Here is a 19,405-nt window from a genome sequence, read left to right on the forward strand (position 1 = left end):
GTTCCTATTCTTAGCTACCCTAACACAACCCATGTGTTTACTTGTACTGCAATGACTCCCAGCAGTCTCTGAAATACCCTGCAACTTGTTTTCCAGGCTGCTGCTCATTCCAATAGAAGCAGTACAAGAATCACTTTCACCTCTGCCAGTGGCTACTGTTAATCTATTAGTCCTTGTATCCCCCAAGCCAGCAGTTTTCCTACCCACCTAATGTATTTATTTTTCATATGGTACCTCAATAGCATCAGTTTCATATTGCTACCTCAGTAGCATCAGCAAATATTCTTGCACCCTTTCTATTTAAGTGTATCCCATCCCTGTAGAAGCAATCTCTCCTGTTAACAAGTACAGTCCAGGCTGAAAAAAATTCTACCCCTTGAGCCTTGCACAATCTTTCCAGTGCCGAATTGATCAACAGGGCTCTCATCATATACTCCCTCCTATCATGTCTGGGCAGAATTGCAGACACTTTCAAATTCAACCCTAATTCACGGCATTTTTTTCAACAGTGACCTGTACTTGTTAAGTAATTCCACCAGTCTCCTACTCTTAATATCATTAATGCCAACGTGTATAACAATATCACCTTTTGTGTCCTTAAAGGATGATATTCGCTCTACGTCATCAACCTTTGCCCCTGGCAGACATACCCTGGTCCTGTTCCACCTATCCTTTTTACATACCATATTCCCGTTTCCCTGACAATAGAGTCACCAACAACTACTAGTTCCTGTGGGACCAGTGCATTCTGCCCTGGGGGTTGCTGCTGTGTTGCGTGATGATCAAGTGCAAGCTCTGGCATTGATGTGGGCAGCTAAGAGCTTGATGGGCCCTCAATTCAGATCCTTCGAGGGCGTCCACCCTGTCCTTCAAGCTCTCATATAGGCCCATAACAACGCTGAGTCGCCTGATTTCCTCACACTCCTTACATCATGCACACACAAAGACATTCCCCTTGGCAATATCATGTCCCATACCTAATTTCTCCACAAACATCAAGCAAGCAAGCAGTGCATTTTAAAAGGCTGTGATTCAGAGTGCAACTGAATCCCCCATGACATTGACTCTTCCCCTCTCATATTGCTAGCAGCCATCATAAGATACATTAGCTATAACTATATGATATTCATCTTGCTAAAGGATGTAAGGTATGTTCATCTTGCTGAAATGAGTCTGAAAGACTCATTTTAGCAAGATGAACATATCTACATCCTTCAACTGCATAGGTACCAGCCCAGTTTTTCAACATGATCATTTCTGACTCTTTCCATGCTCTCTAACTTTCTTGTTCACTTACTGTCCAAGGATACGGGAAAGAGTACCAAGGATTACCAAGAAGTATGTTACATTGGGAATGGGAGGCAGACAGACTCAAAGTGCCTTCTCTTCCTCCATCCAAGAGATCTTGTGTTACATCTACTATGATCAGCTGCCATTATGGAAAGCACTAATCAGACAGTCATACCAGAAACTAAAAACTAGGATGGCAAACCTGGCCACAAGCGATGTGGTCTACCACAGCATTCTCACCCAACCAAGTACACAACAAAAGAAAGAATTCATGAAGGCCCAATGATCCAGTTTAGTTCCCCCCCCCATGAATTTCAATATAAATAGGGGGAAGAAGACCACCATTATAGCCCACTCATAGACCAGATACAATATTACTAGTACAAGAATGGCCCCATGTCTATCAGCGCCCTGTGCGAGATTTTTTGGTGAGCCCTGACCAACTTTTTTTTTAAGAATGTATGGGAAACACTGTATGAGAACCCCTGAAGGATAGAATCAAATATATTATTTATTCATTTGAATGCACGATAACTGAAATTGAACTCTTCCGAATTGCTTGAATCGGAATGTAAGATTGACTTCATATAGCGACTTTAGATTTACAGTAAATCAGTGGATTTGCAGGGCATTTTGCAACCCCTAAATTTTGACACCCTGTGCAGTCACACCGCTCGATTGCCCCTGAAGTACCGGGCCTGACCAATACCACAGAAATACTTCTCTTCCAGATTATGTCCTTGTGAGCCTAAGGAGATCAGCCAGAATTGCAGCTAGGGATGTAAAACCTCCATCCAGCCACCTAACAACATATAAGTTACTCTAAGGAATCTCTGCACTCCAAAGCACCTCCTAACAGATACTAGTAGCGGACGTGGATGTTCCTTTACCTCAAAGATGGCATCACCCTATTAAATAAAATCTTATATCACCCTCACTACATCAAGTGCTTTCCCAGGATGTCATGGCCCAATCCTATAGTTCCAGCCAATCACAAGACAAAAATAAAATAAAAAAAGACAGGCACAGTCCTTGGTGCTCAGATCTCTTATTTCTTTGTTCCGTGAACCAGGGTCATTACCAGTGTGAAGTAATATGGCAGTCCTTTATTAAACAGTGTTGCACTTTTTCAATCTTTTAGAATGTTAATTTAATACGTTGCCATACTTTAACCATACATTGCAAGGAAACTGTTGGCTTTTTCTGCATTAACCAAAAAACTCAATGAATTATAATAAATAAATAAAAATAAACTACCTATGTGTGTTCCTCATCACAATGTTATCTATCCACCTGACCTTTGAATTTCCCCAAGTTGTCTTGCCACATCTACCCACAAAGGTAACTTATTTCAGTTAACTTGCTGGCTAAAAGAAAACCTACAACCCAGTCTAAATCTCTTCCCCTATCCCATAATTTTATTTTATGGGGTGGGGGAAAAGATAGCTCTTTGGTTCACATATTCAACATTTTCTCATATGTACATTCTTTTGCTGCTCTCACCAAACTAATTTCCAGTGCCTCCGTAGCCAGGTGGGAAGAAGCAACAGTGCGTAGCACATGCTTCTTGATTAGACCGGGGTTCGAACCCGTCACCACCAGATACGGAGGATGCGGAAAGGTCAGGGAATGACCACCGCATATTCCCGGAGCAATATGGCCTTAGTTGCTAATGCTCCTAAAAACCAAACCAAACTAATTTCCATTCTTTGGACCATTTTAAAAAACTTGATGGCTGTTTTTTTGCTGCAGTCTCCATACTTGGATATAGACATCCAAGTGCAGTCTTACAGTATTATTATGACCTGCATATATCTACAAGCAAATTTTTGATAAATCAATTGGATGCATGGTACCCACCCCTTACTGCCTGTCTCCACTGCACAGAGAACTTCATGTCCAATAATATCATAACCTCCATGTCCCATTCTGTTTTTTTGCTGCAGTCTCCATACTTGGATATAGACATCCAAGTGCAGTCTTACAGTATTATTATGACCTCCATATATCTACAAGCAAATTTTTGATAAATCATCAATTGGATGCATGGTTCCCACCCCTTACTGCCTGTCTCCACTGCACAGAGAACTTCATGTCCAATAATATCATAACCTCCATGTCCCATTCTTTCTCTGCTGTTTTTAATTCAACTGCACCAAGTATATAAGTTATTTTAGGGTTGCTGTTCCCCAGGTGTGTAAGGTCTTTCACTTCACTTCATAATAGCAAATGGCCACCACTTTTCTGACCAACCTTGCCAGCCTATGTTGTCATCCTGAAGGATTGCTGATTGATGTTGATCATTAACCACTCTCCCAGTCCCTACATCGTCTGCAAATTTTGACATAATGCCCTCTATCCTTTCATCAATGTCATTTAAGAGAATCAAAATCAGTGACCACAGTACTGATCCATGTAGGGAGGACAAGGATCTTCTAATGTTTGCCCAATCTGAAGAGCACCTCTTCCTCCTGGCCTGTGATTCATCAAAGAATCTTACCACTGATTCCAATGTGTTTCAGCTTATTCAGTAAACTCTCAAATGAGACTGAATCAAACACTGCTGAAATCCAAATAAATAAACAATGACTAATCTAGCTCATAAATGGCTCTGTTAAAATAACTAATCATGTTAGTTAAAGCTGATTTTTCCTTTAAAAATGGTATTGTATTTCATTCAGAATTCCATTTATATCTAAATGACCCTGTATTGATCATTGCCTTCATGATTTTCATTTTCTCTGAAGTCAGACTGTTTGGTCTGAAGTTACCCACTGAACTCATATAGTTAGACATCTCTTATTTCTCTTTATCGTGAACCCAAGATGGTCACAAGTGTGATGAACATACTTCACGAACTATACAAATATAACATAATTATACAAATATATACCATACATTTGGGGAGTACAATGTATACAGACAGGATAGGAAGGGAGGAGGAGATATCCTGTTAATTAAGAAAAACAAAATCTAAGGAAGTGCATTCAGTTGACATAGATGGCCAGTTTGGTGTGACATAAGCACTGGGAAAGCAAAAATGAGAGTAGGAGTATGTTATAGGCCTAATGACTCTTATGAGTACAACGAACAATTGTACAGAGAAATAGAATGAGCCAGTAAATCAGATTGTGTTATAATGGGGGATTTTGACTTTCTAGATATTGGCTGGAACATATGGGTTGGTCACTCGCACACAAGCAAGACTTTTTGCGGATTTATTGGATGATTGTTTCCTGAAGCAGCATGTTCGAGAGGCAACCAGAGAGAGGATAATACTCTTGATCTGGTTATCAGCAGTGATTATTCGTGAATTAAAAATTTGCAGATGGGTGCCAGCCCCGGGTGCCCAGCGATTGTGACTAAGCGATTTCTCTGTACTTCCAGTGCGATTTCCAGAAAGCGATTTACAGTTCCTTTTTGTTCTCATCGTTAAAAAATCTATTCATTTTATAACAGCTCTCGTAACAAAAGTCCCTGTACAGAGCAAGGAAGGAAAGCCACCTTTCTTTTTTTTCTCATAGTATATTATTAATCCCTACTGCTCTTCTCTTGGTCACACCAGGCACTGCTCCTGCCTCCCTGTGGCAGGGCCAGAAATCTTGGTAGAAAAGTCTCTCTGCCAAGGGCTAAAAGGAGCAAAGATGGACCATACCAATACTGACTCTTGCAGGATCAATGCCCCATCACATTCTAGAGAGCAGGAAGATTACAACCCTTCCTTTGCTAAGAGACAAAAGAAGGGCGGACCAGAATATCTGGCCTTATTTCCTCATAATACATTCTTTGACTGACCAGCCAGTCAGCAAGCTTTCTCCTTTTCTGATCCAGAAAAGTTTAGAAAATGTCGCTGGCTCACCAAAAATGGTTTGCAGACTAAAATCAAGTGACCTGCTTGTTGAAACAACACAATCTAAGCATTCTGACAAGCTACTTAAATTGAAAACACTTGGAGGAACTCCCATAGAAGTGTCACCTCATGCTACCTTAAACTACTCAAAAGGAGTTGTAACAGAATGGGATCTTCTACATGTATCCGAGGAAGAAATTGAACAAGAGCTTTCAGAACAAAATGTTATACAGGTAAAAAGAATACTAATCAAAAAAGGATGGTTCACTACTTCCAACCAGAAACATTATACTAACTTTCAACTTGCCAAATCCACCAACATCTGTAAAAGCCGGATACTTGAACTGTCATGTCCGACCGTGTATACCGAACCCAATCAGATGTTATAAATGTCAAAAATTTGGGCATTCACAGACAGTATGTTGAGGGACTGCTGTATGTGCTTCATGTGGATCTAAAGACCATATCCATACCGAATGTTCTGCACAAACCTTGCAGTGTCCAAGCTGTAGAGGCAACCATTCCGCTTACTCCAAAGACTATGAAACATGGAAAAAAGAAAAAATGATTCAGAAGTATAAAACCGAGCACAAAGTTTCCTACCCTGAGGCAAAGAAACAAATATCACCAATTACAATAACACGCTCATATGCAGCAACTGTCCAACAGCATAAACAGATAACTGCTGTTACCACCACTACCACTTCAGTTCAAACCAACATTACAGTCCCACCAAACATCTCTATTTCTGATTGGGCTCGCTCAACCCTAGCTCCATCAGCAAAATCATCTTCAACCTCAGCTTTTAATCAAGCCATAATTACACCTGTTACAATTCTGCCAACAATGCCATCTATGTCACAGCCAATCATGAATACTAAAAACATAGATATAGATGACAAACTCCCTGCCCATGATCATATGGATACATGTGAAAAAGAAGTCCCAGAAGAACCAATCTTAGAGATACATGCTGAGGAAGAGATGGAAGTTCGCCCAATCTTCCCCAGAAAAGAGAAAAAGCCTGAGCGATCCAAGCAGACCCCCACTCGTAAAAAGTCAGAGACAAATACAAATATAAAGCCAATATAATGCGCACAATAATAGAGTGGAATTGTCGAGGTTTCCGCAGCAACCTTGATGACATTCGCAACCTAGTTGATAAATATCACCCGGTAGGCGTCTGCCTTCAAGAAACTAACCTAACTCCACAAATAAATGCAGCAGTAAACCACTACGGTACCTATAGACAAGACCGACGATTTTCCGGAGGAGCTCATGGTGGAGTTGCAATCTTAATTGATTCCAAAATTCCGTGTAAACGCATCCAACTACAAACTCTTTTGGAAGCAGTTGCAGTTCGAGTCTCAATACATTTTACTTTCTCACTGGTCTCACTCTACCTTCCCCCAAATCAAGAATTTTCATTTTCAGATTTGGAAGCGTTAGTAACCCAGCTTCCACCTCCAGTCTGTATCATGGGAGATTTAAATAGTCACCATCCCATGTGGGGATCCCGTCACCAAGACAAACGTGATAGACTTTCATCAACCGGTGAAATACCACCACTTTGCTTATTGGAGGCTTGAAGTGGTGAAACCCATGTTTAGTCTGTAGAGCAAAGTTTCCGGCATCCCCCTCCCCCCCGTACTTCTCCTTCAACCCATGCACGGTAGGTTTGGATAACTTTCGTGTTTGGGGTTTTCATAAAAAAAAAAAAAAAAAAAAAAAAAAATTGATGTGAGAAATTACTGGAAGAGCAAAACCTCTCTCTCCTTAATACTGGTACTGAGACATACATCCATTTGCCCACTGGAACAGCCTCTGCAATTGATGTATCCATATGTTCACCTGTCCTATACCCATTGATTGAATGGTCAATATTGAATAATCCACTAAATAGCGACCATTTTCCTGTGGTCTGCAAAATACTAACAAATGATGTTGCACATCACGATGGCCAAAAAAGATGGAGATTCCATAAAGCTGACTGGACTAAATATAAAGCAATTTCAGCAATAGACGAACAAATAATCACCACTCAGCCCATAGACAATGCTACAGCTCTGTCACAAACCAAATTTTAATAGAAGCTAAAGCTACAGTTCCTCGGTCATCTGGAAAATACCATAAACGTGACACAGCATGGTGGACTGAAGAATGCAGTATGGCCAAAAGAGAGAAGAACAAAGCTAGGAATCTCTTCCAAAAATATCCCATTTTCATCAATCTCATAAATTTTAAAAAAGCCGGAGCCAAAGCTAGATATCTCCAGCGTAAAAGTAGAAAGGAATCATGGATACGTTTCACCTCCACAGTTAACAAAAATACAGATACCCGTGTCATATGGAACAAAATCAGAAAACTAAATGGGAAATTTCTTTCAGTTCCAACTCCACTAATAATCTGGAATGGAGAGGAGATAACTAACACCAAGGAAATCGCAAACTTACTGGAACTACTTTTGCAAATATATCAGCAGTATCTGCATATACTCCATCTTTTCAGAAAACGAAAACTGTAGCTGAAAAATACAGACTAAATTTTAAAACCAACCACCAACTCCCATATAACCAACCTTTCAACATAGAAGAATTAAAAAAAGCTCTGGCTAAGTCTAGGAAAAGTGCAGCAGGACTTGATGGAGTTCTATGAAATGATCCAACAACTTAATCAAAAATCTCTAAAGGCATTGCTTATGCTATACAATAGTATTTATATGGAAAACTACTATCCAAACTCCTGGCTTCACTCCCTTATAATTGCCTTACCAAAATCTGACAAAGATCATACGATCCCTACAAATTATCGACCAATAGCGCTAACAAGTTGCCCTGGGAAACTCCTCGAGAAAATGGTGAACAACAGATTAACCTGATTTCTGGAAACATATAACGTACTTAACATAACTCAATACGGATTTCACAAAAACAGATCATCTCTGGACCCCATGATAAAAGCAGAAGCAAATATCCGCAATGCTTTTCTAAGGAATGAGCATTTAATAATGATCAATCTTGATATAGAAAAGGCCTTTGATACTACCTGGCGATACGGCATTCTTAAAGATCTCCACAGTATTGGTTTGCGAGGAAACTTACCACTCTTGGTAAAAAATTTTCTAAAAGTTAGAACCTTCCAGGTAAAATACCAAAACAATTTGTCACAAATATACACACAGGAAGAAGGAGTACCCAAGGCTCAGTGCTGAGTGCAACCTTATTTGTCATCAAAATAAACTATTATAAAAGACCTGTCAAAAACAGTTGAAACATTCCTTTATGCAGATGATGTTACTATCTCATGCCATTCACAAAACATGAACATGATAGAAAGACAATTACAAAGCGCAGTGAACAAAATAGAATTGTGGACTGAAAACAATGGCTACAGATTATCACAACAAAAAACAATAGCCGTACACTTCTGTATAAAACGAAAAATGCACCCAGATCCAGAAATAAAACTAGAAAACCAGCTGATACCTCTAGCAAATAGTATACGTTTCCTTGGCCTGATTCTTGACAATAAACTTAACTTTTTGGAACACATCAAATAACAACCTGTCAAAAAAACTAAATATTCTCAGAGTTCTTTCTGCAACGAAGTGGATAAATTTTTATTTATTACCTTGTCTTGGCACATTATAGCCTTAGATGCTAATGCACCAATAAAATCCAAATCAAATCAATCAAGCAATGAAGTGGGGAACCGATCGGTTCACACTTCTTCACCTATACCATGCTATAATCAGATCAAGACTTGACTATGGGGCCTCTGTGTATAGCTTGTGCAGACCAAGTGTCATCAAATGGCTTGATTCCATACATCATCATAGCACCTTACAAATCTCTTTAGGTGCATGCAGAACATCACCAGTACAAAGCTTATATGCAGAGACTCGTGAGCCCTCATTATATCTCCAGAGGCAAATGCTGCTATTAAACTATGCAATTAAAATCCGAAGTCTTCCTCATCATCCTACTTGGCAGTATCTTTTCAATCCACAGTGGGAAATCCTCTACAGCAATAAACCCACAATAAATAAACCAGCCGGAATACGACTAAAAGAAACAATCTCAAAATGGGGCGTAAGCTTTGACAATGTACATGAGGATAATAACATAAGTAGTCCACCATGGCAAACTTTCATGCCAAACTGTGACACTTATTTTCAACAATGGGGAAAAAGAACTCTGGCAAATGTCAACATAAAACAGATGCATGCAGCCCACACATCACAGTTCTCGGAATACCTTCATATATATACAGACGGCTCTAAAACAGACACCAAAGTTGGTGCTGCAGTGGTCTTTCCACACACTGTTCTCTCACAACAACTTCCAAACCAATGCAGTAGCTATTCTGCTGAACTATTCGCCCTACAAATGGCCTTAAAATACATAGCTTCTTCCACTCTTCTAAAACATCTCATATACACAGATTCATTGAGTGAAATACATGCTCTCCAACAAAGACAGACTCCATCATATCCCATTGTCTATCAGATACAAGCTCACCTTGTGAAACTTAAAAGCAAAATGAGGCAAGTAAAATTCTGTTGGATCCCAGGACATACAGGCATTGAAGGTAATGAAAGAGCTGATCGAGCAGCAAAGAATCCTGCAAACACAAACCAAAGGCTTTGCAAAGTTCCATATACCAATTACAGACCAATCATAAAACAGTTTCTCCACAATCAGTGGTCACAAATGTGGCAAAATGAATCAAACAATAAACTGTTTCAAATAAAACATGAACTACAGCCATGGAAATCGAGTCTTCGCAAGAATCAGCATGAAGAAGTCATTATATCCAGACTACACATTAGACATACACATCTTACGCACAATTGTTTACTCACCAAAGCAAATCCTCCAGAATGCCTTCACTGTTCTTGTCAACTCACTGTAAAACATTTCCTTATAGAATGTCCACAATACCACATGGCACGACAATCAGCCTTTCATCTCCCTATAAATTTCCAAGATTCTCTGACCTTATCACAAATCCTAGGCGATAACTCCAACATTGAAAATATATTTACTTATTTAAAATTAATAGGATATTTTGACCAGATATAAATCATATTTAAGAAATATAAACGTCCTTGTCACTAAACATTAATAAATAGGTGCAATATGGCCAAAGTTGCTTTTGCGGAAAAAAAAAAAACCCAACAACAATTTGCAGATAAGGGAACCACTAAGTGAGAGTGATCACAGTGTACTGATGTGGGATTTACTTAATGATATAATTACCATCAGAGGTAAAGGGAAGGGTTTTTGTTTTCATAAAGCTGACTACAGTGGTCTCAGACAGTTTTTAAATTCTGTACAGTGGGACCAACTGATGATGTTACCAACAGCAAATTCTAAGTGTGAATCATTCAAGGAATTAATTATGGAAGCTACTAGTTTTTTCATACCGATTAAGAAATATTGTTCAGGGTTTAGGCCTAAATGGATGTTAGATGAACTAATGAGACTTGCTGCAGAGAAGAAAAATACATGAAATGCATATAAATTATCAAGTGACACAGAAGCCTATGGCAAATATAAGCTAGTCTGTATTCAAGTCACAAAGATTAGGCAAGTGAAGGAAGATTATGAGAAATCTTTATCAAAGAATGCTAAGAAAAACAGCAGGGACGTCTTTACTTATATAAACTCTAAAAGGAAGGGGATGAATTAGATTGGTCCACTTGATGAAGGTATGTTGCTACAATGGATAAAAGGGTGGTTGAATAGGAGAAGACACAGAGTAGTAATCAATGGACACTACTCTTTGTGGACTAATGTTATTAGTGGAGTCCCACAGGGTTCGTTGTTGGGCCCACTGTTGTTTTGTATATTTATCAATGATATTGATGAAGGTATATCAGACTTAGGGTCTAAGTTTGCATATGATACAAAAGTTGTCAGCTTTCTTAATGACAGTAATGGCAGTGTGACAGTAACAGGATCTAAAAGATTTGGGCAGATGGGCTGAGAAGTGCCAACCGAAGTTTAACATTGACAAATGCAAAGTACTGCATGTGGGTAGAAGTAACCCCAGAGGAACGTAGCAACTGTGTGGTACTACACTTAGGATGGTAGAAAATGAAAAAGACCTGGGAGTGATTGTGCAGTCAGATATGAAGTTTTCTGAACAGTGCAGACAGGCTGCCAGATCAGGTCATGGAGTATTGTCAATGATATACAGGAATTTTTGCTAACAGGGAAAAGGAGGTGATTATCCCTTTGTATTATAAGGCATTGGTCAGGCCACACCTTGAGTACTGCATACAGGTTTGGAGTCCTCATTTTAGGAAGAATGTAGAGTTGCTTGAACATGTACAGAGAAGGGCAACAAGATTGGTTGGGGGGGACGAAGGGGTCCTCTTGCCAAGAAAGGCTTAAGTTCTGCAAATTGTAGTGGCTGGAGACTGGGCACCTGCATGGTGATCCGATTGAGGTGTATAAGGCCTTGAATGGGTTGAGCACGCTGAATTCTGATGGGATTCTTTCGCTTGCTCAGATTAGTAACCTGAGGGAGCATAAATTCAAATTGAGGAAAGACAGTTAAAGAATAGATGTGTGGAAATTTGCCCTTAGCCAGTGGATAGTTAATTGCTGGAACAAACTTCCATCTGTCATTGTGGACATAAATTCAAGGAGTGACTCAACAAACTTTTAGAAGGAATGGTTGTGTGAAATTGGTTGATCCTACATAAGCTCATATGATTGCTTTTTTTCATCACATGCCTCTATTACTACTACTACTACCACGTGGTAATCCTGTATTACAATGTTGCATAATTTTGATCTTGTAGAATGTTAATGTAATACTTTTGTTATCCCTAATATTGTTAAGGAAGAGACTAAAGTATGTCTCATAACATATAGCTGTGTATTTAATTGTTTCATTTTTTCCCAAATTCTAAGTAAATTCCATTAACCAAGAATAAAGAGTAGTATTTCCATATATTGTAGTCAGTCTTGTTGATTAACATCTTTCAGCATCCATATTAGAGCAGTGAATGTGCATTTTAAGCATATTGTCAAGAAGCACAGGCATGTAAAAGTTATTTAAATTATGTTTATGCACTATTTCCTATTTTATCACAATGAAGTGCATAATGTACTTCATTATGATAGTGTTCTTGTGGATAAACTGATGAAAACCTTAATACTTTTACAATGATATGAATAATGACTACTGATGTACACTTATTTTAATACAACTCATTTATTGATAAATTTCTGTTCACCATAATGAAGGGTATTGTGCTTATAACTAAAATCTGAAAGTGGTGGCAGGGAATTACCTCAGAAATACAAGCTTGATTATTTAATATGTTCAATTGTATAAGGCACATGTTTATCAATAATTGATATCTTCACCCACAAAAAATACTCTCACTTAAAATGAAACTTGTTTTCTAAACGTTTTAATTTTACCATCCTAAAATAATGAGGGGGAAGAATTCCTGTAATGCCCATTAAGAATTTAAACAATTCTTGACTACTTCAGAATTTAATAGTAAATAGAAACAAACAGTTTAGTTGCCTTAAAATTTTCAATGTAATTAAATGGTTGAATACATTATTTAAGTTAATTACTTTTTTATGTCTACTGAATTTACTCTAATTTCTTTATTGATAATATTGGTAATACAGACTTATGTAAAATTAAGTTTTCAGTAAAATGTATTTTTTCCCCCTTCTGTGTGTGTGTAGGGTTTAGTTCGACACTTTAGGCCCCTTATTGAAGCACGTATTAAGGAACACGAAGAGAAGAACCCACAGCTTCATCAAGCAAGAATATGAGCTTTGTAATTTGAGATTTTAAACACTTAAACTGAGTTTTGATGACTTTCATCAAGTACTGTATATGGTATATAGATTATATTTACAGTAGGTTACAGTTATGAGAACTGATAATTTATTCTGCTCCAACTGGAGTAATAAACATAGAGTTTGTAAATAAGTTCTCCCAAAATCTAGGCGATTTGAAGTGAGCAATAAAATTATGAAAAATATTTCTTAAAAATATGGTTATTATTTAAATAAATATAATATTAATGTCTTCTCGAGAGAGAGAGAGAGAGAGAGAGTGGTTTTTTTTTTTTATGCAATTTCTTATATTTCTATAAAATTTCAAGCATAGGTGCTGTATTAAATTGGTATGTGAAAGTTAAAATCTTGTGTATATTAAAAACTTAGCTATTGGGAATATAAAATAATGTTTATAAAAGTTGGAAAACAACCATAGCATTAATTTGTATAGGATTGATCTTAACTTGATTAATATGTCACATTAAAAATTGTTGATAATACCCAAATTGATATTTAGCAAATCACATGGTGAACATGCGAGGTATAATTCTGTTTCCCCTATTCTAAAAAAACGTTTTTGTTATGTTATGCTGGTGATGTCTGTCTCCTGAGAATAAACCGACCTCTCTTCCACATTCTTAGAATTAAAGGACTTTTGTTAGAAAGGCTGTTTTCGTCATTACATTAGATTTTCTTTATGGAAGAAATTACTGTATATTATGAACGGAATGAGTGAATACCATATCACCAGTAAATCACTTTACAAAATGCCTGCCCAAATTTTAGAGTTGAAGCATTGCCTCTGTCTGACAGAAATACAAAGAACTGGACTGTCAAGGTAAAAGATTGAAACTTATTTCTATAGGCAAAAAGAAACAGAGTATTTGAAATTCATATTGTTATATGGTTAATTAGAAATAACTGTGGATGGAAACTGGTAAATTATGTAACAGTTAACACTGATGAATTTATTTACATTGACACATTATAAGTTTTACACAGTTGAGATTACTATATGGTTGACATTTGTCATGCACAGATTTCCCATTCACTATCGTTTGCACATAAAAATATACCACAAAAACAAAATTAAAGAAAACAACACAGTTTCTATATCTGTAATCAAAAAATGAACAGCAGTGTTATATTTGAAATTTTCTTCCCTGTGCTTTTAGTATTATAAGGCTGAATGATGCAAGGAAATGTTATTTTTCTACATAAGTCAAAAAAAAATAACAATAAATGTAACTAATAATATAAAAAATTCATAATATCCTCATTCCTACAAGATAACCATCCAATTCTGTTTTAAATTTAGCCAGACTCACTGCCTCTACCACATCGGTGGTTGCCTTATTCTGCTGTTTTGCAACCTTTTGCCCATAGGCAAATTTCATGAGATCCAGTTTTCTCTTATTCTCTGAGAGATATGCAATTTATATTATTTGCATCCCCTGTTGCTTCTTTCACCTATGAGGACAAACAGACTTTCCTTATTCATTTTACTCAGCCCCCTCTATACACCACTAGATCTCCCCTTAGATGTCTCATCAAACTTTGCAGTCCACACATAACCATTCTTAAACATATGTATCAGTTTGCACTCATCACTAATTGGTCTCCCTTCTTAGAATCCTCTCCAGAAATTGTCCTTTTTTTAAAGTGGTCTTCAGACCAGAATACAATATTCCAAATGTAATCTAACCATTTTCTTATATAGAGGGATGATGATGCCCTTCTTCCTACTGCTCCTCCCAAAGATCCTCCTATTAATCATGGACAGGACACTTCTTTCCTAACCATCTGGGAAAACTGAATCATAACACTTGACCCTTTTTTCATCTTGAACCACATGGTGATTAACAAATTGTTAATCACCCTTCCTAACTTCAAACTTCGAAAACTTTCTATGAATACCATTGTCAGTATTATTTATGAAAATTAAAAGTAAGAGTAGACCCCAACAACAAGCCCTGAGGCTACTACTTGTTATATGGTCCTCTCTGGAGACTGACCATTCATAACACACTCTGTCTCCTGCCTTTTAGACAGCCTGCAATTCAGTGTAGGGTCTTACCAGTAATTCCATTTTGTTCTATTTTATATAGCAGCCTTCCATGAGGGATGGTATCAAAAGCCTTATTAAAGTTTAGGTGTGTAATGTAAAAATTGTTACCTCCGTCCAACTGTTTAATGACTACATCGTGGTAATTTACTAAGTTGGCATGGCCTCCCTTTAACAAATGCATGCTGGGATCTCTTCAAGAGATGATCCTGAATTGCATCCTAAACCATAGACTCCATGATCTTCTCTATCACAAAAGTCAGACTCACTGGCCTCTGGTTACTCAGTTCTTCTTTAAACCCTTCTTACTGTATTGGGAAGACATTAAAACTTCTCCAGTTTAAGGGGATCTTCCGGAGTCTAATGATGCTTCTCTGAGATCATATCTTTCTTTCCTATATCTTTCTGATCTGATTGTTGCTGATCAGATCAGAAAGAAAATCTGGTATCAGTCACATGTAAAAAATAAATAATCACAAATAAGGTGTTATTGTTCAACAATACTGTAAATATAACTAAACACTTTTTTTCTGGCCTTTGTCTTTGCGAATACGTCAATCAGATCATCATAATTTATCATTGATTCTGTTTCAATAAATAATAAGAGTAAATTGGATATTTTATTTTGTTTTAAATTATTCCTGAAATAATTCTTAAAAAAAAGTAGTAGTTATTTGAAAGTAGTTATTCTCCATAATATAAATAGGTATCCATCTATGTCATTGACTAATGCAGTTCATATGAAGGAATCGTACGAGAACTTACAGGTTCTTTTGCAAAAAAAAAAATTGCAAAAGGTATATCAGGCATAATGTACAGATTGCAGATTATACAAAAGCCAGCAGGGTTGTTAATGACAGTATGCTACTGCAACAGGATATCGAACACTTGGGAAGATGGGCTGGAAAGTTGCAACTGAAGTTTAACATTGACAAATGCATTGTACTGCATATGAATAGAAATAACGACGGAGAAGAGTACCAACTGTGAGGTACCAGACTCAGGGTGGTAGAGACTGAAAAAAGACCTGGGGTAGTTGTGCTGTAAGATATGAAGTTTTCTGAGCAATGTACACAGGCTGCCAGAGCAGGTCATGGGGTATTGTCAATGATATACAGGAATTTTGCTAGCTGGGAAAACTAAGGTGATTATCCCTTTCTATAAGACAATGGTTAGGCCATGCGTTGAGTACTGCATACAGGTCTGGAGACCTAATTTTAGGAAAGATGTAGAGTTGCTAGAATGAGTACAGAGATGGGCAACAAGATTGATGAGGGAAATTAAGGGATCCACTTACCAAGAAAAGGTTAAGTTTTGCAGATTGCATTGTCTGGACTCTGGTTATCTGTGAGGTGTTCTGATTTAGTAGTAGTAAGTAAAAAAAAAAAAAATTTCACACATCCATTCCCTCTAAAAGCTTGTCCAGTTCCTCCTTGAATTTATTTAAACTATGAATTTCCACAACGATGGATGGAAGTTTGTTCCTGCAATTACCCACCCGCTGGCTAAAGGCAAATTTCCACACATCTATTCTACAATTGGTATGCACAACGTTTCTCTAGGGTTATTTCTACCAATATGCAGTACTTTGCATTTGTCAATATTAACTTCTGTTGCCACTTCCCAGCCCATCTGCTCAAGTTTTCGAGATCCAGTACAGTAACATATTGTCATTAACAACCCTGCCAACTTTTGTATCATGTGCAAATGTGGACATTAAGCATGATATACCGTAGCTGATTGGTCAGGAGCACGAGTGCAGTAGCACACGCTCTTTGAGTGAACTGGGGTTCAAGCCCCTGACTGCTAAATACGATTAACATTTGTATTGATTGATTTATTGAAAACTCCATTTACCTGGTGGTCGTGCTGGGGTATAAAGCTATCAATATTAATAAACAGTCAAAACAACAATGTGCCCATCACCCATGTGTGAGAGTAGGAGATTCCAATAATAAAATCACTCCACGAAGAGCAGTGTCTATTCATTACTAATCTCTGTCTTCTTCCACTCAATCATCCTTTTATCCATTGTAGCAACTTGCCTTTAATGCTGTACTGTTTCAATTTGTACAGACATCTTCCGTGCCTAACAGTTTTAAAAGCTTTCCTGAATCCAAATATATGATATCAAAATATTTTTTTTCATCTAGTTCCTTTGTGACCACATCATAATATCAAATAAAATTGGTCAGACAAGACTTTCCCTTTTCAAACCCATGCTCTGTCTGAATTATTACTGCAGTCTTGTCTAGATGATCCTGCAATGCTTCTTTAACTAGTGACTCAATTATTTTCCCCACAACAGAATTTAAACTAACAGGTCTGCAATTTCACCTGTCACCCTTTGATCCCACCCCTCTGTGAATTGGGGATGCATTTGCACTTCTACAGTCCGTGGGGCCGTCCCCTGGATCCATGCTCTCGTAATTATGGCTAAGGGTGTGCTTACTGCCTTTGCCGCCGCCTCCTTTAATATAACTGGATAGATCATATCCACCCCAGGTGCCTTTCTTATGTTTAACTTCAATAATTTCTCCTCCATTTTTCTCTCACTTATTACAAAATCGTTCAACTCCCTGTTAGAGTTTAACTTCTGTCCTCCACTTCTCTACAGAATTCCTCATGTATGAATGTAAAATAATCATTTAGTTTCTCAGCTATCTTAGCAGGATCATCAACAACAGTCAAACCATCGATATCAAGTGGACCAACCTGATTCACCCCTTTCCTTCTAGAGTTTATATAAATAAAGAAGTCTTTGCTGTTGTTCTTTACATCTTTTTCCAAAGATTCCTCGTAAACTGCTTTTCTTGCCTAATGTCCTTTGTGACTTGATTATATCTACCATAGGCATCCAGGTCACCTGTTAATTTATATGCATCCCATGCATTTTTATTCTCTGCCACTTGTCTCATTAGTTCATTTGACATCCATTTAGACTTAAACCTTGAATGGTATCTCTTAATTAGTATAAAAAACCTGGCAGCTTTCAAGATTAATTCCTTGAATGCTTCCTATTTAGAATTTGCTGTTCTTAACATCAACAGTTCATCTAACTGTATAGAATTTATAAACTGTCTGAGACCACTTTAGTTACCTTTACGAAAGCAAAAATCCTTCCGTTTACACCTCTTGGTAGTCACATCTAACAGAGGTACACGGTGGTTACTGCCACGTGGTTACTTTATATGCATTGCATATATGCATTTGCATATATGCTTTATATGCATTTGGAAGAAAGAAATTAATAAAGATTAATTTCTTTCTTCCAAATTGCATAACAAGGTTTAACTGTTGCAACACCTCCTTCCACTGTCTTGGTATCAACAACTTTAATCTCTCCCGTTTATTGCTATTAAAGAAATCATAAGCGCGCGACATTTCATTTATCACAAGTGTGACGGGGGAAGGAGCAACCGTGGGTTCAATTGCAGTGCAAAATCCAGGAAGGCCAATTGACCTTCCAAGAGTCTGAGTAAATTGAAGCAAATACTTGGAGCTTATTTTCAGTTATTATGAATGGCATGTATCATCAGTGAAAAATATAATTAGGATCAGTGTCAGGATGAAACAATTCGTTTCGTCTAGTCAGAGGTCGTTAGGGCAATTGCAGTAATAAATCCAGGAGGAGAGGGGAGGGGAAAATCTCTCCCTTCCGAGAATGAATAAATGAAGGCAGATATTTCCAGCTTATTTTCAGTTATCAATTGCATGTGTCAAAAGAGTTAATAACCCCATGGGTTCTCGGAAGGTCTTGAGCTGGATATCATCTCTCTCTCTCAGGGTAACTCGAGAATTTTTTATTTTTTTTGGTTGGTGCAGCATAAGCCTCAGGATTCCTTGCACCCTATGGCTAATAATAATAAGAAGAAGAAAAAGAAGAAGGAACTCCAGAAAGTCGCAATCCTGAACACCTGTAGGATAGAGATTTCCTCCACCAACAGTAACAACAGGCATTACAACCACCATGTGTATTTGGTAGCAGTACCCGTCATGGAGTGGAATCCCCCAATCAGGGAGAAATAATATAAGAGCAATAATAATAATAGTAATAATAATAAAAATGCTGTGTTATTCTCAAAGTAATTCTTCGAGAACAACACAGCACTACTCCACCAGGCCATAAGGAAGATAGATAAGTGGTATACCCATGTCAACCTAAACGAATACCCTCCCACCCAGACGGCACAAGAAACGAAGTTAGAAAGATGGGCAAAGAAGACACTCCATGGCAGACACTACAATGACCTCCATCAAGATCACATTCATAATATTGCTTCCAATGCATGGTTCACAAGTGGGATGCTCTTTCCCGAGACTGAAGAATTCATGCTGGCAATCCAAGACCAGGTAATCAACACCAGAAACTAGAGAAAA

The 19,405-nt window shown here is 37.7% G+C and overlaps 1 protein-coding gene across 1 annotated transcript in view; it reads left to right on the forward strand.

Annotated features, from left to right (window-relative positions):
- The window catches only part of ND-51 (NADH dehydrogenase (ubiquinone) 51 kDa subunit), a 183,663-nt gene extending 170,429 nt beyond the window's left edge, over positions 1–13,234 (forward strand). The window contains exon 12 of the mRNA XM_090378085.1: positions 12,862–13,234. Coding sequence (XP_090234211.1) covers positions 12,862–12,951 — 90 coding nt within the window. The 3' untranslated portion in view covers positions 12,952–13,234. The remainder of the gene's footprint in view (positions 1–12,861) is intronic.
- The last annotated feature ends 6,171 nt before the right edge of the window (positions 13,235–19,405 follow it).

Source organism: Mastigoproctus giganteus, chromosome 7, assembly GCF_048544385.1.
Source record: "Mastigoproctus giganteus isolate SK-2022 chromosome 7, ASM4854438v1, whole genome shotgun sequence".
Classification (NCBI taxonomy): domain Eukaryota; kingdom Metazoa; phylum Arthropoda; class Arachnida; order Uropygi; family Thelyphonidae; genus Mastigoproctus; species Mastigoproctus giganteus.